The sequence below is a fragment of the Pan troglodytes genome, chromosome 4 (genome assembly GCF_028858775.2).
Source record: "Pan troglodytes isolate AG18354 chromosome 4, NHGRI_mPanTro3-v2.0_pri, whole genome shotgun sequence".
Lineage (NCBI taxonomy): Eukaryota > Metazoa > Chordata > Mammalia > Primates > Hominidae > Pan > Pan troglodytes.
Genome location: NC_072402.2, coordinates 136109754 through 136133473, shown reverse-complemented (window position 1 = coordinate 136133473; position 23720 = coordinate 136109754). Strand labels below are relative to the sequence as shown.

General features: G+C 44.2%; 1 protein-coding gene across 6 annotated transcripts in view; it reads right to left on the bottom strand.

Moving 5' to 3' along the window:
- Window positions 1-23720, bottom strand: part of KDM3B (lysine demethylase 3B) — an 84553-nt gene that overhangs the window by 32699 nt on the left and 28134 nt on the right. For 4 of the 6 annotated variants that reach the window (XM_517956.7, XM_009449735.5, XM_063810727.1 and 1 more), the window contains exons 6-11: window positions 22958-23032; window positions 17733-18332; window positions 12086-13334; window positions 10976-11177; window positions 5951-6165; window positions 4326-4478 (exon numbers count right to left, since the gene is read on the bottom strand). In XM_517956.7, coding sequence (XP_517956.3) covers window positions 4326-4478; window positions 5951-6165; window positions 10976-11177; window positions 12086-13334; window positions 17733-18332; window positions 22958-23032 — 2494 coding nt within the window. The remainder of the gene's footprint in view (window positions 1-4325; window positions 4479-5950; window positions 6166-10975; window positions 11178-12085; window positions 13335-17732; window positions 18333-22957; window positions 23033-23720) is intronic. The other 2 variants (XM_016953896.4, XM_063810728.1) reach the window with 1 other exon arrangement.

Sequence of the window (23720 nt, the reverse complement as noted above, 5' to 3'; positions counted from 1 at the left end):
TTCTTATCTTTGTTACTCTACGCAAAATGTGCTTTGGTGTGGTTTTCTTAATGTTTCTACTGTTTGGAGTTTGTTAATTTTGTGTTTACATAATTTTCACCAAATCTGGAAATTTTTTGGTTTTATTTAAATATTTTTTCTGCCTCTGCTCTCCCACTTTTTCTGAAACTCTACTTGTATGTTTGGTAGACCACCTGATATTTCCTGCAGCTCTACAAGGCATTTTTCAATTAATAAATGTAGGTCATTTTTCTCTGCTTTGTTTTAGATAGCTTCTTTTGTCATGTCTGCAAGTTTAGTCTTTTTTTTTTTCTTCTACATTATCTAATCTGCTGTTAATCTCATCTGGTGTAAATACCTGAGATATTTTTCATCTCTGGAAGTTTTCATTTGGGCTTTTATATATCTTCTTTTTCTCTCCTCATCACATCATGTATTTCTTTAAATCCTTAATCATATTTATAAGATGTATAGTAGCTACATTAAAGTTCTTTTTTTTTTTTGGTTGAGATGGGGTCTTGCTATATTGCCTAGGCTGGAATTGAACTCCTCGGCTTAAGTGATCCTCCTGCCTCAGCCTCCCAAAGTGCTGGGATTGCAGGTGTGAGCCATCATACCTGGCTTAAGGTTCTTTTCTATTCTTTTTTTTTTTTTTGAGACAGAGTTTCGCTCTTGTTGCCCAGGCTGGAGTGCAATGGCACGATCTTGGCTCACTGCAACCTCTGCCTCCCGGGTTCAAGTGATTCTCCTGCCTCAGCCTCCCGAGTAGCTGGGATTACAGGCACCCGCCACCATGCCTGGCTAATTTTTTCTATTTTTCGTGCAGACGGGGTTTCAACATGTTGGCCAGGCTGGTCTCAAACTCCTGACCTCAGGCAGTCCACCTGCCTGGGCCTCCCAAAGTGCTGAGATTACAGGCATGAGCCACTGTGCCAGGCCGGTTCTTTTCTATTCTATTATCACCGTCATTCTGGGGTTTTTTCCTATTGATTGATTATCCCTCCTCAGCTTACTGGTCATGTAAGTTGGTATTTTTGCACACTCGATAATTACTGATTAAATGCAAGGTTGTGACTTTTCTGGGTAGTGCGTTTTGTTTGAAGGGTGCTCCTTTAAATATTCCTTTAAAGGGTATTTGGTGTTAGTGTGGTGCACAATTATGTAACTTGCTAATCAGTTTGCTTCTTCCAAGGCTTGCTTTATACTTTGTTATGGAAGCTCCAGAATAGTTTTTATTCTGAGACTAAATTAGTCCCACTACTCTTCACACTGGTTGGTGGGAATACAAATCATGAATTTTGTGAATTATTCAGTCAATTGCTTTCTGAAGGTTCCATCTTGGGCTTTGAGGAACTTCATCTCATTCATGCACAGATTACTATATATACAAAAAACCAAGGGGCTGTCTCTGTAGAGAGTTCCAGCCTTTTCAGCACTTTGCCATACTCTTCTCAGACTGTCATCTCTGTCTCTAGTCAGTAAGGTTGCCAGTTTCAGTTTTGGTTCTCTTTCCCTTGCTATAGCCTAGAAACTGTGCCTAAGCAGTAAGCCAGGGCAACTGTAGGGATCACCTTGGTTTTTTCCCTTCTCTTAGAGATAACAGTCCCATGTTGCCTGTTGTTCAATGTCAAAAACTGTGGTTTCATATATTTTATCTAGTTTTCTCATTGTTTATGGCAGGAGGGCAATTCCTGTGACAGTTAATCTTTCATGGGCAGGTGCAGAATACTCTAGCAGCTAACATTTATGGAATACCTGGTGGGTGTCAGGTCCTATTCTAACCACGTTACATACAACATCTCATTCAAAACAACAAAGTTGTGAGGGAAGTACTGATATCTTTGTTTTACAGACAAGAAAACTGAGGCTCTGCAGGATTAAGTAACTAGCCCAAGATACAATAGTTGGTACAATAAGAGGTAGAAATAGGTGCCACATCACAGTAGCCTAAACTCTAAACCACTGTACAATGGTTATATTATACCTCCGAAGAGGGAAGAATGAGAAAGTCAAGGGGCAAGGAGGGTTTCTGGCACGTAATAAGATAAAGGAAGAACCAAAGGCAGCAAATAATTTGAATAGACATTTTTCCTAAGAAAATAAACAAATGGCTGGGCACAGTGATTCACACCTATAATTCCAGCAGTTTGGGAGGCCAAGGCAGGAGGATCACTTGAGCCTGGGAATTAGCAACCAGACTGGGCAATGTAGCGAGACTCCATCTCTACCAAAAAAAATCAGCTGGGCACAGTAGCACATGCCTGCAGTCCCAGCTATGCAGGAGGCTTAGGTGGGAGAACTGCTTGGGCCCAGGCGGTTGAGGCTGCAATGAGCCATGATGATGCCACTGCACTCCAGCCTGAGTGACAAAGCGAGACCCTTTCTTAAAAACAACAACCAAAAAAAAAGAAAGAAAAAAGAAAAGTTAAAAAAAAGCACATGGAAAGATACTCAACATCGTTAGTCACCAGGGGAAAGCAAATCAAAACGACACAATCAGATACTACTTCACAGCCACTGTGATGGCTATAACAAAAAAGACAAAGGACAAGTGTTGGCAAGAATGTGGAAAATTCCGTCATACATTACTGGTGGGATTGTAACATAGTGCAGCTACTTTAGAATATAGTCTGGCAGTTCCTCAAAAGGTTAAAAGTAGAATTGTCGTATGCCCTAGCCAATTCCACTCCTACATGTATATATATACTCAAGAGAAATGCAACCATACGTTCACACAAAAAAACTGTACACAAATGTTCACAGCAGCACTATTCATAATAGCCAAATGCGGAGGCAACCCAAAAGTCCATCAACTGGTGAATAAACAAAATGAAGTGTATCCAAAAAAGGAGTATTATTTGGCAATGCAAAGGAATGAATGGTTCACATGTGCTAAAACACAGATGAAACTTTAAAACATTACACTAAGTGAAAAGGGCTAGTCACAGAAGGCATAACAAAGTGTAAAGCAAGCCTTGGAAGAATCAAACTGTTTAGCAAGTTACTTAGCTATGCACTAGACTAGACACAATAGTGTATGTTTTGGTTTTTTTTTTTTTTTTGAGATGAAGTCTTGCTCTGTTGCCCAGGTTGGAGTACAGTGGCGTGATCTCAGCTCACTGCAACCTCCGTCTCCCGGGTTCAAGCGATTCTCCTGCCTCAGCCTCTTGAGTAGCTGGGATTACAGGCATGTGCCACCATGCCCGGCTAATTTTTGTATTTTTAGTAGAGACAGGGTTTCACCATATTGGCCAGGCTGGTCTCGAACTCCTGACCTTGTGATCTGCCCGCCTTGGCCTCCCAAAGTGCTGGGATTACAGGCGTGAGCCATGGCGCCTGGCCGATTCTATTTTTATGACATGTCCAGAATAGGCAAATCTACAGAGAAAAAAGCAGACTACTTGTTAAAATAGCATTAGTCTCAAAAAAAAAAAGAGAAAAAAGTGGACTAGTGGATGCCAAGGGCTGAGGAGGAATCGACAGTGACTGATAACAGGTATGGGTTGTCAGGTGGGGTGTGGGGTGATGAAAATGGAATTAGATAATGGCTGTACAACCTTGTAGATTTACTTTAATTAATTGATTTTTAGACAGGTCTCACTCTGTTGCCCAGGCTGGAGTGCGGTGGTATGATCATAGCTCACTATAACCTCAAACTCTGAGCTCAGGTGATCCTCCTGCCTCAGCCTCCTGAGTAGCTGTGACTACAAGCATGTGCCACCATATCTAGCTAGCTAATTTTATTTTATTTTGTAGAGATGGGGTCTTGCTGTGTTACCCAGACTGGTCTCAAACCCCCGGCCTCAAGTGATCCTCCTATCTTCCTCTCAAAGTCCTGGAATTACAGGCATGAGCCACCACGCTAAGCCTTGTACACATTAAAAGGGGTGAATTTTATGGCATGTGAATTACATCTCAATAAAGATGTTATTTAAAAAAAAACACAGGTACGGTGGCTCATGCCTATGATTCCCAGCACTCTGAGAGGTCGAGGAGGATCACTTGAGCCTAGGAGGTCAAGGGTGCAGTAAGCCATGATTGTGCTGCTGCGCTCCAACCTGGGCAACAGAGCGAGAACCTGCCTTAAAAAAAACAAACAAAAAAAAAAAAACAAGGAAAAATTAAGAATAATCCTTCTTGTCTTGTTTCAGCCTTCCTAGGCTAAGTATTTGCCATTTTAAGGTCTTAAAATACAACAAAGTTGAATGAAGCCAAGTAGCTAAAGAGAGGCATAAGCCCATTCCTGCCTCAATTTTCAAATCCCACAACATCATGGACATACCTCCACGTTACCTTTCGAGGTACACAGGACAATGTTTACTTACCACTGCGTGGCCGGCTTTTCCTGAGCCGGTAACAGTCAAGGCAGACCCCAAATCCACATTTGCGACAAACCCAGTGGATGTTGAAGAGAGTTGTTTCACACACATCACACATCTCCCGTACACCACGCACAGCTCGCTTCCATGCCACTTTCTCTGGTGGAAAGAGGAAACAGAATTGGCATTGATCATCCTGACCAATAGCAAAAGACCCCAGACCCACTGATCCCTACTCAAGCTATTTTGTTCAGCAATAAAACTCAAAGATTCATAAAGTCTGTGTTTCTATAATTGTAGGAGAAACAAAATACAATAATTTCTAGTATTTCTGAACAAAGAGACTATATAACTTATTTATAATATAATGGTATTTCAAGGGCTCATGGTAATACCAGGATATAACCTATTGTCAAAAAGGAATTACTGCCACATGTTGTCACTTAAGGAATTGTAAAAATATATATATATTTTTTTTTTTGAGATGGAGTCTCGCTTTGTCACCCAGGCTGGAGTGCAGTGGCGCGATCTCGGCTCACTGCAAGCTCCGCCTCCCGGGTTCACACCATTCTCCTGCCTCAGCCTCCCGAGTAGCTGGGATTACAGGCACCCGCCACCAAGCCCAGCTAATTTTTGTAGTTTTAGTAGAGACGGGGTTTCACCATATAGGCCAGGCTGGTCTTGAATTCCTGACCTCGTGATCTGCCTGCCTCTGCCTCCCAAAGTTGCTGGGATTACAGGAATGAGCCACTGCGCCCAGCCGGAATTGAAAAATTTTTAACTGGGGGAGTTTAAAAATAAGAGGATTCCTCCCTTGAAATTTAGGATACAGGGCCGGGCGCGGTGGCTCACACATGTAACCCCAGCACTTTGGAAGGCTGAGGCGGGCAGATCACGAGGTCAGGAGATCGAGACCATCCTGGCTAACACGGCGAAACCCTGTCCCTACTAAAAACACAAAAAATTAGCCAGGCTTGGTGGTGGGCGCCTGTAGTCCCAGCTACTCAGCAGGGTGAGGCAGGAGAATGGTGTGAACCTGGGAGGTGGAGGTTGCAGTGAGCCAAGATTGTGCCACTGCACTCCAGCCTGGGCGACAGAGCGAGACTCTGTCTCAAAAAAAAAAAAAAAAAAGAAAGAAATTTAGGATATAATTTCACAGTATAATTTTTCTTAGTCTGGAAAATAGGGCATAGTATCTTACAGACATGGAAATATTTGAAATGTATGAATAATGTGGGTTCTAGGTATGAAACATGGCACCTAGTAGCACACCATCTATTTACAAACCACAGAGCTTATTAATACAAATTGGTTCAAAGCAAACTGAAAATATTCAGAGTGAGGCAAACCCAAATGGGAATTTAAATGGATGTTATGGCTGCTGTGCTACAAAAACGAAAGGCAAGCAGAGAAGGAGTATTTGGTTTGTTAATTGCCAAAGACTGAAAGAATGAGGTCTGCTGGATATAGTTAAGGTCTCAACGACAGGTTGCTACAAAGAGAAGTCTTATCGGTCTTAATTCATTCACAGAAAATGCCATCTGCCACTGTCCCCAATCTTCCCGTTAAGTGAAAGAAAATAAAAGTTTTTCACTAGGAGCACGTGGAAGACAAGTGAGAAGGTGACTTACGGTGTGGCTCCACCATCATCATGGCCTCCTTCTCAGACATTACGAGCTGGCAGAACTGGTCCCCAACATTGGCCAGGATGTATTTTGAGGTCTCTAGATCTATCCCTTCTGCTAGGGAGGAAGAGGGAATCCACAGGTTCATGGCATCAGGGTCACTTTGCTGGGGGCTTAAAAACCCCTCCACACGGAGTACCCCCTTTCGAGTGAAGATCAACCTGAGACATGATCAAATACATGGTAAATCGCAGGAGCAACGCAAACTAACACACACCTAAACTCCTGGGACCTAAACAGAAGTAAAATGAGACAACAGGAATCAGACTAAGAATTTTCACCACAGTCGACCAAAACAGTATGCATTCTCTGCTAATAGTAAAGCTTGTTAACATAACATTTAGTAGGTCTAGATTCTTTAAAAAGCTGTCCCAGAGTTCCTCTTAGTTTTTCCATTCACCTGTTCTACACCTGCACCCATACTGCTGAATGTGACCAGAGAAAAACACAGACCCACTTTCCAATTTTTTTTTTTTTTTTTTTAAGACAGAGTCTTGCTCTGTCACCCAGGCTGGAGTGCCGTGGCATGATCTCGGCTCACTGCAACCTCCGCCTCCTGCGTTCAATTAATTCTCCTGCCTCAGCCTCTTGAGTAGCTGGGACTATAGGCGCACGCCACCATGCCCAGCTAATTTTTGTATTTTTAGTAGAGACAGGGTTTCGCCACGTTGCCCAGGCTGGTCTTGAACTACTGCCCAGGCTGGTCTTGAACTACTGACCTCAAGAGATCCGCCTGCTTCGGTCTTCCAAAGTGCTGGGATTACAGGCATGAACCACACCACTCCCGGCCAACACAGAGCCACTTTCATTGTAACAATTTATTTATTTATTTTTTGGAGACAAAGTTGCGTTCTGTTACCCAGGCTGGAGCACAGTGGTGCCATCACAGCTCACTGCAGCCTTGACCTCCTGGGCTCAAACAATCCTGCCACCTCAGCTTCTCAAGTAGCTGGGACTACAGGGACATGCCACCACATCCAGCTAATTTTTTATTTTTTAATTTTTTTTTGAGACAGAGTCTCGCTCTGCCACCCAGGATGGAGTGCAGTGGTGCGATCTTGGCTCACTGCAAACGCCTCCTCCGGGGTTCACGCCATTCTCCCGCCTCAGCCTCCCCAGTAGCTGGAACTACAGGCACCTGCCACCACGCCCAGCTGATTTTGTTTTTGTATTTTTAGTAGAGACGGGGTTTTACCATGTTAAGCCAGGATGGTCTCGATCTCCCGACCTTGTGATCCACCTGCCTCGGCCTCCCAAAGTGCTGGGATTACAGGCGTGAGCCACTGCGCCTGGCCTAATTTTTCATTTTTTAAAACTGTTTGTAGAGACAGGGTCTTGCCATGTTGCCCAGGCCAATTTCAAACACCTGGGCTTAAGCGATCCGCCCACCTCGGCCTTCCAAAGTGTAGGGATTATAGGCATAAGCCACTGTGCCTGGCCTTTTAACACTTTAAATTCATGTCTACCTACATCAAGTGAGTCCTTAATATTGCCTGACAGTCACAATACAGTTTCTTGGTACATTCCCTCTTCTAGATGCCTATTTTCATACCTTCCTTCTATTCATACCTCCAATATTACTTCCCCCGTGAGGACCTTGTTTTCTATTCCACTGAGAAAAGAGGAGCCAGAAGACAACCTCCACAAGCTCCCACCACGACACTACCACACTTCCCTGCAACTTGGCCCACGTATTCCATGAGTTCCCGCTGCTCTGAACCAGCAAAGGCCAGTATCTCCTACTACATCCTATCACTTTTCCCCAACCCAAAGGCATTTCTCCACTAAATCTCTCCTCTCTTTTCAACATCATCTATTTTCTTCTCTATCAGATCACTGCTGCCAGCACATAAATTTGCTCCAATTTCTACCACAAAAATCCTCTCAAGCCATACCCTCCCTCCATTTATCCGCTTGAGCAAAGTTCCTCTAAAGAGCTGTCTATACTTGGCCGGGCGTGGTGGCTCACGCCTGTAATCCCAGCACTTTGGGAGGCTGAGGCGGGCGGATCACGAGGTCAGGAGATCAAGACCATCCTGGCTAACACGGTGAAACCCTGTCTCTACTAAAAATACAAAAAATTAGCTGGGTGTGGTGGCGGGCACCTGTAGTCCCAGCTACTCGGGAGGCTGAGGCAGGAGAATGGCGTGAACCCGGGAGGCGGAGATTGCAGTGAGCCAAGATTGTGCCACTGCACTCCAGCCTGGGCAGCAAGACTCCGTCTAAAAAAAAAGAAGAGTTGTCTATACTCATTGCCATAGGTTCCTTTCCCTTTTATTTTCTTCCCTACAATCAGGCAATTCCCCTACCAATCTAGCAAAACTATTTTGATAAGGTAATTCTACCTTGCTAAATCAGTCACTTCTAGTCCATATGTAACATGACCTGTCAGCAACATTTTTACTTTTTTATTAAAAATTGTTTTGTGCTGGGTGCAGTGGCTCACACCCATAAGCCCTGCACTTTGGGAGGCTGAGGCAAGCAGATCACCTCAGGTTAGGAGTTCAAGACCAGCCTGGCCAATGTGGTGAAACCCTGTCTCTACCAAAAATACAAAAAATTAGCCGAGCATGGTGGCGCGCACCTATAATCCCAGCTACTCAGGAGACTGAGGCAGGAGAATCGCTTGAACCCAGGAGATGGAGGTTGCAGTGAGCCAAGACCACGCCATTGCACTCCAGCCTGGGCAACAGGGCAAGACTCCGTCTCAAAAAATATATATATTATTATTACTATTATTTTTTGTAGAGACAGGGTCTCACTACATCGTTCAGGGTGGTCTCAAACTGCTGGCCTCAAGTGATCCTTCAACCTTAGCCTCCCAAGATCCTCGGATTACAAGCGTGAGCTACTGCCCCCATTCAAGTCAGCAACATTTGACACAGTTCATTATTCCTTCCTGGAAATACTTTCTTTAGTTGTCTTCTGGGATACCTCACTGCCTAGTTTTCCTGCTACTTCACTAGCTGTTCTTTCTCAGTCTCCTTTACTAGTTGCTTCCATCTTTCTCACCTCTAAACATTGGAGAGTACCAGAGTTTGGTCCCTGGACTGCTATTCTTCTTTATCTATGCTCTGATCTCACTTAGACTGACAGCTTTAAATACCTGGTGATATCCAAATTTATATCTCCAGGTAGGACCCCTTCCCTTAACTCTAGAGCTGTATCCCCAGCTGCCTTCTCAGTATTTTCCTTTGAAAATCTAACAAGCATCTCAAATTTAACACGGCCAAGTTAAAACTCCCCCTTTTCCTCCCCAAACCTGCTTTTCCCTAAAGAATCTCTTTATCAGTAAATGGCAATCTCATTCTTCCTGTTTTTAGGCCAAAAGACATATCTAGAACCAGACATAGAATCATCCTTAAGTCCTTTCTTTCATACTTCACATCTAATTCATTAGAAAATTATGTCTACTCTATCTTCAACTACTTCTCATCATGTCCATCACTATCTCCCTGGTCCAAGCCCCATCATTTCTCACTTGGATAATTCCAACAGCCTCCTAACTTCTCTGCTTCTGCCCTTGCCTCTACATAGCTTATTCTCAAAAAGGTGGCCAAAGTGGCCTTTTAAAACATTAATCAGTGTCACGCATCAGCTCAAGGCCTCCAATGACTTCTCATCAGAGTAAAAACCAAGGCCTTTGGAATAGCCCTTTAAAATGTGGACCCATCATTAACTCATTCACCTCAACTCCTTTTCCTTCTTTGCTTATTCTATTTTAGCAACCTAACTTTATGGACACACCAGAAATACTCCAGCTTTGGGATGCTTGCACCTGTCTGGAATACCTGTCACAGTGTGGTGTATTCTTTCACCTCCTGCAGGCTGTTCCTCAACTCTCACTTTCTCAGATCATCCTGTTTAAAACTGTAGCCTCTCTAGCATCCTCACACTTCAATCCTCTTTCCTTATTTTTCTCATAGTTATTATCAGCTGACATATCACTTATTATTTTTTCTTTTTCTTTTAGAGAGAGCCTCGCTTTGCTTCTAAGGCTGGAGTGCAGTGGTACGATCAAGGCTCAATGCAGCTTTGACCTCCTGGGCTCAAGTGATCCTCCCACCTCAGCCTCCTGAGTAGCTGGAATTACAGGTGTGTGCCACCACACTCGGCTAATTTTTAAAATTTTCTGTAGAGACTAGGTCTCACTATGTTGCCCATGCTGGTCTCAAGTGATCCTTCTGCTTCGGCCTCCCAAAGTGCTGGAGTTAAAGGCATGTAATCATGCTTGGCCTTTTTTCCTTATTTACTGTCTGCCTCCCCAAACCTTCTGAGGGCTGAAATTTGATTTTTTTGTTGCTCACTGCTGAATATTCAATGGCCAGAACAAGGGTTGGCACACATTAAATGCTCAATAAACATTTGCTAAGTGAATCCACACCATATTGGTAAACCATTTGGATTTACTTTAAAAATTAAAGATTCTTGAAAGGTCACTCAGAAGAAACTCCCCTTCTAAGTTTATCAAGCAGAAGAAAAGTAACTAAAGAGATATTGTTTGGTAAAAGCAGACGATATTCCCACATTTCCATCAGTTATATCTATTTCAAAGATGCTTCACATTATCTCCAAATCTTACCTCCCCATCTTTTTAACATGACTCAAGTTACTCTAGCACTGAGGAGGAATAAGCAGTCAGGTAGATCCATAATATGAAATGCAGTCCTTCTGCTTATAATAGTGGTTTCAAATAGAACCAACCCAAGTTAGGAATTACTCAGGGAATAGCACAGAGCTGCAGCTAACACTGCTCAATTTTAATTCTCCACGGACAAAATCACATGTCATTTTACAATCCAAACAACTAAGTGACTACTAGGCCAGAGCCTCTTCACAGACGCTGAGAGCAAAGGAGTTGAGGAAAGCAAAGACCAAGATGATGAAACATGTTTATAGACTCAGAGAAAGAGTGGAAGTTATGTGTCACTAATGAAAACTAGCAAAGGAGGAAAACAGGAGTTTGGGTACCTCCGGAAGTGAAAGAAACGGCAGGCTACAGTAGAATCATCTTGCTCCTGTTCCTTAAACTTCCGGTACCGCTCCAGGCGGCATTCACGACACTTGTGCAGATGAGGTGCCACATTGATGCATGACCCATCCTGCAGGAAGGGCTCTCCAGATTGCTTCAGCTTCTTCACTTTGCTTACATCTTTCAGCACTGACTGGCCAACTGTGGCAAGGGGGAGAGAAGAAAAGTTTGTCATGAGGTGTAAACAGGAACCAATAGCATGATTCTTTTGGGGACAGACATTTGTCCTGACCTGGGTTGCTACTCCTTTCCCTGCTTGGGCATGTACCCATTATGTCCATCCTTGACAGGAAGGGGAAGCAAGGAGCAAAGAAGCTTCCATTGGGAGCTAAGAACCATGCAGAACTTGTGGGAAGTGCCCCACTATGGCAAAACAACTTTGAATATGGATGTGAAAAACACAAGAAGCCAGAATGTAGCCATCACCTGCCTCTAGTCTCTCACGATATGGCTATTCTGTTCATCAGGACCTCTTGAGCTCCCACAACATAGCAATTCCTATTAAGAACAGCCGCTTTTACCATGAGACTTTGTTTTACCCGCTTCTGGACCATAACCTCACACCACACAAGTTAATGGATTTTGATAGAGCTGTTAAAATCCTTATGTAGGTTTCAGAGAGGAGCAAACTGAGGGGTGATTCTCTCTGCTTCATCAAGTCTACAAATGTCTGCTATGTGGGAATGGATACCAGTTCCCAGTAACCCCTCTGAAGTAAAGAGGATGGGCCAAAGTGAAGAAAAAGGGATGAGACAAATGCAAAGAAATAGTTCCTGACCAAAAATAACTGACCGCCAAGGAAGATCAAGAGTCCTCCTTTGGGGGATTATCATTATTTGGGACAGATACCCCTCCTACAGTGCCGGTTTAGATGCAATCCTGCCCTGAACCAGGCCTGACGAGGGGCCTCTGCCAGGTCCTCTTGGCTCTGTAATTCTATGAGATTACAGAACTCTCCATCAAAGTGAGTGCCTCTGCTGCACAAGAACACAACAGGCATTTGAGCCCAGTGCCAGAGCAAAGCCCAAATATAGCCCCAGCAGGATCACCTTTCAGGGGGGCAGTCCGAGGCCGGCCCTTGGGGGCCTGCTTCCCTTTGCTTTTGCCCAGCAACAGCTCAGCACTGCGCTCCCCATTGGGGCCCAGCTTCCCCATCAGGTGCTCTGGAATTCCCTTCAGGCCTGTCTTAGCCTGCAGCTGCTCCTCAGAGTCACTCAAATCTGACAGGTCACTGTTGGTGCTGGAGTCCGAGTCTTGTCTGCAAGCCAAGCTTCGTTCATCCAGTGAGAACCTTTTCACAGCTTCAAAAGGAGCTTTGTTCTCCTGTGAAAAATCTGCCGGGGAGGACAGAAAGCCGCCTGAGTGCCTGCCAAAGACGTTACTAAAGGTTTTGAGGAGGGGATTGTCCTGCTGCCCAGGCCCCACAGTTGGCCTCTCCTCTGTGGGGCTGGAGGAGAGAGTTGGCATCTCAATGGGCTGAGTGAGGCTGCTGGTGGGCGAGCTGGAGCGGCCATTCCCCATGGCAGAGAGGCTTGGGCCCCCACTGGTAAGAGCTGAGCCCAGAACACCAGATACTAGCTTGGAGGAGTCAGTTGTAATGAAGAGGGGTTTCTTCTTTGCTAAAGATGCCGAATCTGCAGAGGAGTGAGACTCGGGCCAGCTGGGTGCCACCTTGGAGGTGACAGTGGTAGCAGAAGAGGAGCTACCTGATGCCTGAGATGCAAAACTACTGAAAGGGCTGTGTTCAACTTTCTCCACAAATGCCAGGAAAGGATTAGAAGGCTCTTCTCGGGACAATTTGGGGGGCTGTAAAAATAGATTTTCATGATTCTCTGGGGTACGGGCATTTAGGAGGCTCCGTGGGAAGGCTGGAGTGAGGGTGGGCATGGACTCTGCAGGCACTTTCCGGTCCACAGAGCTGCCAGCCTTAGAGCCTGGCTTAGTGTCTGTTCCAAGAACGGATCTGCCTTTACACAGGCCTGAGCTCAGGCTCTCAAGGCTTTGTTTGAATGAGTCCCGACTAGAAGAATCATCAGCCAAACTCTCTGAAACAGTAGTGAAGTAGTTACTGGTAGGTAAAGTTTGGGACATGCATTGAAAAAACAAGTTTTTGGAGAGATCAGTGTCTTTCTGTGCCTCTTGTGCAGAGCTACAGCCAAAAGAGAAGCCCAAAGGTTTGTTCTCTGTGGCTAGAACACCATTGGACTGGCTCCTTCCACTTCCAAAAGTCAAAGGTTGCGATGAACTAGGGAGAGGTGCTCCAAATCCAGAAGAGGCCAGAATAGAATTTCTTGAATTCTGAAAGGAAGATAGCCTGAATTAGTGATGCTGGCTTCTCATGACAATCTAATGATCTCTTTCTTGGACCTCACTATCACCAGATCAATATTTCTTGGGGGTCCATCAACTTTTCTCTTTTACAATTCCATGGATCTGCTCTTGTAACTGGAGTTCACCAGCAGTGGGGAAGAAATCTGCCACAGACTACACTGAGGGCATCTTTAGCAAGGTGAACCAGAGATAGCAGGATGTCATTCATCCTGCAATTCCCTTGGTTGTTATCCAATTGGTCGTCACAGTGCTAGAAGGCCTTGTAGGCTTTTTGCTATCTATTTGGAAGTGAAGAGCTCCTCTAAGGAACTGGAGAAAAGGGTTCCTGAATAGACATCAGCTTTTACAGTGACCCCTGTAATATTAATATATCTCAATGACCTTGGGAGCTATTGTTAAAGTTTTCATTTATTTAGGCTACTGTAAAATTGCCCATTTTACAAAAAGTGGCTTTAATCCTAGGACAAGCCTACTGCACGTTAAAGAAAAGTGTTTTCCTTATTAATCTGAAAGTCCACAACATGGACCCTTTTGGATTTCGGCATCTATTTATGGGTTCAAGTCAACCTACAAGTTGAATATCTACTTCAATTAATGTTAGACGTAAAGATGCTAAATTAAAGAAAGCAAGCTATTTACCAAGACCTTTGTTATAATTAGAATCTAATAAGAATCCAAAGAGGATAAATGTATATACTGACAATATCCCAAAAAAAGCCTTCAGCATAACTGAAGAATGAAATAATAGAACACTCCCCTTTCCTTCTTTTACCTTCAAAATGTTAACTTCTGCTTGTGAATGACTGTATAAAGAAGAATGGGGCCTGGCGCGGTGGCTCATGCCTGTAATCCCAGTACTTTGGGAGGCTGATGTGGGCGGATCACGAGGTCTGGAGGTCAAGACCATCCTGGCCAACACGGTGAAACCCTGTCTCTACTAAAAATACAAAAAATGAGCCGGGCATGGTGGCACGTGCCTGTAGTCCCAGCTACTCGGAAGGCTGAGGCGGGAGAATTGCTTGAACCCAGGAGGCGGAGGTTGCAGTGAGCCCAGATCGTGCCACTGCACTCCAGCCTGGCAACAGGGCAAGATTCCCTCACAGAAAAAAAAAAAAAGGAAGGACTTTCCTATATATTAATGTACCCAGATACAGACAAGAGAAAGGGACACACACACACACACACACACACACACACACACACAGAGAGAGAGAGAGAGAGAGAGAGAGAGAAGAGACCCATAGGTAGGTATGAGCCCAAACTTATATTTATTAATTTAATAAAACCCAGATCCTAGTACTTGACTTGCTAACCATAGATTACTTTCAAGTAGTAGAGGATGATATACCTTAATATTCACTTTAAAACACTGGAAATAAAAATTATTCCATCACCACTTAATGGATATGGAGTTTTCCTTTTGGGGTGATGAAATTTCTGGATCTAGATAGTCTTCACAGTTTCGCAACACTGTAAATGTACTAAATGCCACAGAATTGTACATTTTAAAGTTGTAAGTTTTACATTATGTGTATTTTACTACAATTAAAAAAAAAGTGATTCCCGATAAACAAAAGGGCTATTCTCTTATAAAGAGGGGAGAGAGTTTTAATTAAACTATTCTTTAAATACACAAGAGGAGTTAACATTCAGGATTTCCTTGAGGATTAGCATAGAGACGTACGAATCAAGCAGGCCACCTAGGCTTGCCTCTGTCTCTGCTACAGAGACTACTTCAGGGTATTTTAGAGTTAAAAAATAAAACTCCTTTTCTTTTTTCTTTATCTTCCTACTAACCAGTAAGTATTGACTTAAACTTCCTCCCCACAATAGAGAAAAAGAACAGACACAGCCCTGAGGTGCCGCTGTTGCTTCACAGGCAGGATTTGGCCAGGAGCCTTGATACCTGCATGACTGCAAGGAACTAGCATGGGTAGCTCATGTTTCACTCCTAAAGTTACCCTTTAAAAATAAATACACACATGAATGAAAAATAATTTGGATGGTCTTTCATTTTCCTTCAAATGATTAAATTCCAAATCCTTTTCTTATAAAAAGGTGATGAGAAACTCATGTCAAGCCAGTTTTTAGGGCAAGAAGTTTCCTGTTGGCTCTGTCTTTATTTTAGATCAGGCATTGTAATGAAAACATTCATTTCTACACATTTATTTATTTATTTTTTGAGACGGAGTCTCGCTCTGTCACCCAAGCTGGAGTGCAGTGGCGCAATCTTGGCTCACTGCAATCTCCGCCTCCCAGGTTCAAGTGATTCTCCTGCCTCAGCCTCCTGGGTAGCTAGGATTACAGACACATGCCACCAAGCCCAGCTTATTTTTCTTATTTTTCTTTTTTTTTAAGACGGAGTCTCGCTCTGTTGCCCAGACTGGAGTGCAGTGGCACAATCTTGGCTCACTGCAAGCTCTGCCTCCCGGGTTCACGCCATTCTCCTGCCTCAGCCTCCTGAGTAGCTGAGACTACAGGCGCTTGCCACCACGCCCAGCTAATTTTTTGTATTTTTAGTAGAGACGGGGTTTCACCATGTTAGCCAGGATGGTCTCGATCTCCTGACCTTGTGATCCGCCCGCCTCGGCCTCCCAAAGTGCTAGGATTACAGGCATGAGCTGTACTATGCCTGGCTCATTTCTATACTTTTAAATCATATCCTAGAAGAAGAACCAAACAGAAACACAGCAACATGACTGTCATAGTCACAGAAATTCCCTCAACCTGTTTAAAAGAAAATACTCTTTGAATCTGAATTTCATATATTCAGCTTTGCTACTCTAAGAGTAGCAGCATTCAATGGATCTCTTTTATAGCATGTAAAACCTGGTCTATTTTGTAAGCTCCATTTACATTCACACTGCCTTTGACATGGAGTTGTTTTTGTTTTGTTTTGTTTTTTTGAGACATAGTCTTGCTCTGTCGCCCAGGCTGGAGTGCAGTGGCACAATCTCGGCTCACTGCAAGCTCCACCTCCCAGGTTCACGCCATCCTCCTGCCTCAGCCTCCCGAGTAGCTGGGACTACAGGTGCACGCCGCCACGCCCGGCTAATTTTTTGTATTTTTAGTAGAGATGGGGTTTCACCGTGTTAGCCAGGATGGTCTTGATCTCCTGACCTTGTGATCCGCCCGCCTTGGCCTCCCAAAGTGCTGGGATTACAGGCGTGAGCTACTGTGCCTGGCCAACATGGAGTTGTTTTTAAATAATTCAGACACTATGATGATTTACACTGGAAATCCATATAAGATCCTCACCTGGTTATCCTGGGAATGCTGGTCAACTAACAGGACAAACCATCAACAGTGTGAAATTTGCATTTACAGGCCTTCTCCTCGTCTGTGTGGACATTTCCTCTCCCTCCCTATCCCTGCACACTAGGGATTAACAATCTGCACTTGTTGGGGAGGGAAAGAAGTCACGTTTGTCATGTTTTGTCTGGCATTGTTTTTTCTGAAATGATTCCGTTTTAGGATGTGAGCTCCTTCAAATAGAAGTTTCAATTCCTTATATATAATATACAGTACTCAGCACACAGTAGTTTCCTATATATAATTTTTAAAAATCATTAAGCATTTTATCTCTGTATTTCATATTTTAGCTTGAGTTAATAGCTGTTTGGGGAAAAAAAAGATGACTAGCACCATAAATCATATTTTGGTGACCAAAATTAGTCAAAAAGAATATATTATACTGATTTTGATATTTTGGATTAGGGAGACAACTTGATGTTAACTTACATTTAACAGAGGTTCCATTTTAGCAACAATATATGCATATCAGATAAAGAACAAAGGAAATCAGATACTGTTGTGATGAAATCCATCAAATTTTCAGGTAAGGCTTAAAAAGATGAAGATAGGGAGAAAAAACCTTCCATGGCCATATCAAATGATGGAAATTAACTCAGCCTCAAGGGAAAATACCACAGAAAATGATGAATTGAAAACAGGGTAATGGTAGCTTGCACACATAGCCTTAATTATAGTATTCACTATTACCAATACTGTAATTCATTAACCTCACCTCTTATAGGCCTAGCAGAGGCTTGATCACTACGTGAACTAAATAGATAATTGAATTTAAAACATTCCCCACCAGATCTACTTTAACATGTCTTTAAATTAGGTTGTATCATCAGTTTTTGATTCACCCAACTGTTCCGGTGCCTTTTAAGAGCTGATAAAGTTATTAAACTATACACATTTGCCCAGTGAGCAGTAAAGGCCTTCCACAGAGTATAATTTAAGCACATCTCAGAAATACTCCTTCCCTGGGGCACTTGAATGTTTTTTAATGTTAGCAATAAAGGAGGGCGAAAGAGTAAACCCAAATCTTGCAAATCTGCCCCTGAAGTAACTCACCTCTCCCAAGGCCTGCGACCGGCTGCCTTTCTGTTTTTCTGGCACAGTCCCTGCTGCAAGGCCAGTGTCTGAGATCCTCACTGTGTTTGGGGTGGAGCTGGCGGTAGTGACCACAGCTGCGGAAGCCACTATGCCCTGGCCAACTTGTTCCAGTGTTTTTCCTGCCTCTTTGTTTTCGGCTCCACCCACCTCTGGGGCCAAAGGTGTCTGACCTGTGGCTGTAGAATATGGAGTGAAAGATGCAGGTGTGTCCCCACCTACAGGCTCATCCTGCACCACCAGAGTCCTGCCGTTTTCTTTGGTGTAAGTGGCAAAGCGAATGTTGCGGTTTATCTGGGGGACAAATGTAGACGGTGGCTGCTTGGCTCTCTGATCCAGCCCTGGCTCTCCACTGGCATTCCCTCCTTTCCAGGGCCCTCGGCTTGCCTCACCTCCATCGCTCCCATTACTGTCTACTTCACCCCTGTCTCCTTTTAATTTCTTTGATGCAGGGTCACACCCAGAGTCCGAAGCACTTTTCCTCCTCCGGCCATCTTTCCCCTCTATGCTTTCTCTCTTCTTCTTTCCTTTGGAAGATTTTACTGCTTTTAACGTACCCCCCTACAAAACAAAATTCAAAAAAGATTACAAGGAAACTTTCATCCTGTGAATACCACACACCATTAGCTCTTTCCCATCTCTAGAAGCAGACAAAGCAGGCATAGACTGCCAAGTTCCAATGCCAGTTCTAAAACATCCCCTTTGTTAAAAGCTCTAATCTTTCTGTGACTCAATTTATACACACACATTCAAGATAATAGTTACTAGAGGTTAACTCACTTGGCAAACTTTCTCTTAAATAAAACATTACACTGCCTTAAATGGACTTCTTTGAGGGTTTTAACAATTTGTTGAGTTTCTTTTACAAAATAGAGTGCTAAAGCTAGGGTGGGAGCTCATTTACCCCTTTATTACTCACTTTATTACATATTTATCTCCTTGCTTGAAAGAAACTTGCATTTTAAGTACTGAAATAGGACATCTTCTCTAACCAGAAGTCACTAAACCAACGTTTGTGAGTCTGTGACCAAAGGAAAAGTGAACCTGGGCTGGGCACAGTGGCTCACGCCTGTAATCCCAGCAGTTTGGGAGGCCAAGGCGGGCAGATCACAAGGTCAGGAGATTGAGACCATCCTGGCCAACATGGTGAAACCCCATCTCTACTAAAATATAAAAAATTAGCCGGGTGTGGTGGCGTATGCCTGTAGTCCCAGCAACTTGGGAGGCTGAGGCAAGGGAATCGCTTGAACCCAGGAGGCCTGGCGTGTTGGCTCATGCCTGTAATCCCAACACTTTGGGAGGCTGAGGTGGGTGGATCTACCTGAGGTCAGGAGTTTGAGACCAGCCTGGGCAACATGGTGAAACCCTGTCTCTACTAAAAATACAAAATCAGCCAGGCATGGTGGTGCATGCCTGTAATCCCAGCTACTGGGGAGGCTGATGCAGGAGAATCACTTGAACCCGGGAGGGGAAGGTTGCAGTGAGCCGAGATTGCGCCACTGCACTCCAGCCTCGGCGACAAGAGGGAAACTCCTTGTCAAAAAACAAAACAAAACAAAACAAAAAACTGTTATGCAAAGCTCAAGATTAACTTTTGTTTGCCTATACTTTTGGTAATATTATCTAAGTTTCTAAACCTTTCTTTCCTTTTTTTTTTTTTTTTTCTGAGATGGAGTCTTGCTCTGTTGCCCAGGCTGGAGTGCAGTGGCACAATCTTGGCTCACTGCAACCTCCACCTAACGGGTTCAAGTGATTGTCTTGCCTCAGCCTCCCCAGGAGGAGCTGGGACTACAGGTGTGTGCCACCACACCCGGCTAATTTTTTTTTTTTTTTTGAGACAAGAGTTTCACTCTTGTCGTGCAGGCTGGAGTGCAATGGCGTGATTTCAGCTCACGACAACCTCCGCCTCCTAGGCTCAAGCGATTCTCCTGCCTCAGCCTCCCAAGTAGCTGGGACTACAGGTGCCTGCCACCATGCCCAGCTAATTTTTTGTATTTTTAGTAGAGACAGGGTTTCACCATGCTGGCCAGGTTGGTCTTGAACTCCTGACCTCAGGTAATCTACCCACCTCAGCCTCCCAAAGTGCTGGAATTACAAGTGTGAGCCACTGCGCCTGGCCTAATTTTTGTATTTTTTTAGTAGAGATGAGGTTTCGCCATGTTGGCCAGGCTGGTCTCGAACTCCTGACCTCAGGTGATCTGCCCACCTCAGCCTCCCAAAGTGCTGGGATTACAGGTATGAGCCACCACGCCCAGCCTCTAAACCTTTCATTCAAGAACTTTATCTGTTTGCTAAGTGTTGTTTTCTTTTGACTTTTTTTTTTTTTTTTTAAGTCGGAGTCTTGCTCTGTCGCCCAGGCTGGAGTGCAGTGGCACGATCTCGGCTCACTGCAAGCTCCACCTCCCAGGTTCACGCCATTCTCCTACCTCAGCCTCCAGAGTAGCTGGGACTACAGGTGCCCGCCACCGCGCCCGGCTAATTTTTTTTGTATTTTTAGTAGAGACGGGGCTTCACCGTGGTCTCGATCTCCTGACCTCGTGATCCAGCCGCCTCGGCCTCCCAAAGTGTTGGGATTACAGGCGTGAGCCACCGTGCCTGGCCTTGATTTTTTTCTTCTTTTTTTTTTGAGACGGAGTTTTGCTCTTGTCACCCAGGCTGGAGTGCAATAGCACAATCTCAGCTCACTGCAACCTCCGCCTCCTGTGTTCAAGCGATTTTCTTGCCTCAGCCTCCCAAGTAGGTGGGATTACAGGTGCCCACCACTACGCCCAGCTAATTTTTGTGTTTTTTAGTAGAGACAGGGTTTCATCATGTTGGCCAGGCTGTTCTCAAACTCTGACCTCAGGTGATCCACCTGCCTCGGCCTCTTTTGATTTTTAAAAGCTTTTAAATTCTTTCTCAATCTCTATCACCACCCAGTTTTCACTGTTGCAGATCACAATCAGTGAACTCTGTTCTTTCTTGTTCATTCACCCATACTTAAAGGAGATGAGGTGATCATGGATCTCTAAAAAGGGTTACTATAAAACTTGGCAGAACTATAAAAAATAATTGGACTCTGCTAGCAAAGAAAACAGTAATATCATGTTAATACCAAAAAAGGAAGAACCAACATCTGCTGCTAAAAACCAAAGATCACCAGGCGTGGTGGTTCGCGCCTGTAAACCCAGAACTTTGGGAGGCCAAGGTGGGCGGATCGCGAGGTCAGGAGTTTGACACCAGCCTGGTCAATATGGTGAAACCCTGTCTCTACTAAAAACACAAAAATTAGCTGGGCATGGTGGTGTGCGCCTGTAGTCCCAGCTACTCAGGAGGCTGAGACATAAGAATCACTTGAACGGCCGGGCGCGGTGGCTCACGCCTGTAATCCCAGCACTTTGGGAGGCCGAGGCGGGCGGATCACGAGGTCAGGAGATCGAGACCATCCTGGCTAACACGGTGAAACCCCATCTCTGCTAAAAATACAAAAAATTAGCCGGGCGTGGTAGCGGGCGCCTGTAGTCCCAGCTACTCGGGAGGCTGAGGCAGGAGAATGGCGTGAACCCGGGAGGCGGAGCTTGCAGTGAGCCAAGATCACCCCACTGCACTCCAGCATGGGCGACAGAGCAAGACTCCATCTCAAAAAAAAAAGAAAAAAACAAAAACAAACATCCCACCTATAAGTCATCCAGCCAACTTGCAGAGCCTGGCTCACAGCAACCTACTACCAGTCCCTAAACAACTTATATGTAAGTCCTACTTACAGTGAGCTACTCATACGTGAGTAAGCAGCCTACAACATTGAGACCAGTACTCCCCAGTTCTATTTGGCCAGCTGAACAGTACCTGGCATACAATATATGCTTAATGAAGGAATGAAATAAGGAAAGGAACAAAAAAGGGGACCAATACACGATCAAAGTAGCAGGTGTTTTTGGCATGCAAACACAGTCAAGAGACTTACCCTGTTTGTGGTAATATTACACGTAGTAAACAGTTTTTAAATTTAACCCTGGCCAGGTGCAGTGGCTCATGCCTGTCATCCCAGCACTTTGGGAGGCTTAGGTGAGAGTTTGAGACCAGACTGGGCAGGATAGCGAGACCCTGCCTCAAAAAAAAAAATTTTTTTTTCTTTTCCTATTCTGATCTCGTTTTAGGAAGTCAAGAATGACTGGATAAAGATGAGGAAAGACTATATACTTAGCAGGAGTGGCAACGACAGCAATATTACAGAGGTGCTAAGATACTGTGAGGAATATGTGGACAGCTGGTCAACTGAAGGAAATTCACACAGAATTACTTGATTGGTTCAGGCAGAGATTTTTATTTATTTACTTATTTTTTTGAGACGGAGTCTTGCTCTATCGCCCAGGCTGGAGTGCAATGGTGCGATCTCAGCTCATTGCAACCTCCACGTCCCAGGTTCTAGCGATTCTCCCACCTCGGCCTCCCGAGTAGCTGGGATTACAGGCACCCACCATCAGGCCTGGCTATTTTTTTTTTTTGTATTTTTGTAGAGACAGGGTTTCACCACGTTGGCCAGGCTGGTCTTGAATTCCTGACCTCAGGTGATCCGCCTGCCTCGGCCTCCCAAAGTGCTGGGATTACAGGCGTGAGCCACTGCGCCTGGCCCAGAGAGCTTTAATGTATCTTTTTTGGGGCTATATTAATTCTGAATAAACCAAGAGTTGGGCTGGTTCATAACAATTATGGAGTAACCAATCCACTGGGGGCTGAGCACTGAACTAGGTACCAGCTTGAATTGATTCTACTTGGGAATACAGAATTTCAGACTCCCTCAGAGCTCACTGCCACCGAATGGAAAAAAAAAAAAAGTGGACGTAGTTTATCCTTCACTTCTTGTTACTTGGTAGATCACGAGTATTACTACTGCTTATTGCACTTTTAACTGACTACTATATCTTTCAAATATACCTGTCCTGACAGAATATAGGAAGAAACCAGCCTTGCACTTTACAAGAACTAGGGAACATAGTCATGCTTAAAAGGGTTTGCTCAAACTAGGTCTCTTTCTTGAGAATATCCCCCCTTAATTAGACAGACTGTGGAGAGAGCAAAAAAATGTACAGTGGCTAAAGTTGAACAACTCAAAAGGCATCCATGGAAAACACATATATAAGGGATCTACACACAGCAAGATAATGCAAGCTCATGAGTCTGCTCAGGAATGCAGTCCATTACTGTACCTCGCTTTGAGGCGTTGAATTATCCATCAGCATCACATGGATTAGTCTGGGATCTACCGACTTGATCTCACCACTCTACAGTAGGAGGGGAAAAAGATATTTAATGCCTTGTCCATAAAGACATAATTATATAATTTCCTAATCAATGTAATTATCTCTTTATTGATTCAACTCACCTACTAGAATGAAAGCTCCATGAGAGCAGAGATCTCTACTGTCTCATTTACTGCTACAACAGGTCTAGAATATGGTAAGCATTCAAATATTTAAGTGAATGAATGAAAGAAGTGAATTCATGTCCAAGTGTGTCTTTTAGCGATGTTAATTCTGAATCCTGTATCTCTAAAACTGTCCTATTCTGTATAGTATGAAACAAAAAACCTTCAGAACCAATAATCTTTAAAAGAATCACTCTAGGGCTGGGTGCGGTGGTTCACATCTGTAATCTCAGCATTTTGGGAGGCCAAGGTGGGTGGATCACCTGAGGTCAGCAGTTCAAGACCAGCCTGGCCAACATGGTGAAACCCTGTTTCTACTAAAAATACAAAAAATTAGCTGGGTGTGGTGGCGTGTCTGTAATCTCAGTGAATCAGGAGGCTGAGGCAGGAGAATTGCTTGAACCTGGGAGGCGGAGGTTGCAGTGAGCCGAGATCGTGCCATTGCACTCCAGCTTGGGCAACAAAAGCAAAACTGTCTCAAAAAGAAAAAAAAAAAAAAAAATCACTCCAGGCTGGGCATGGTGGATCATGCCTGTAACCCCAGC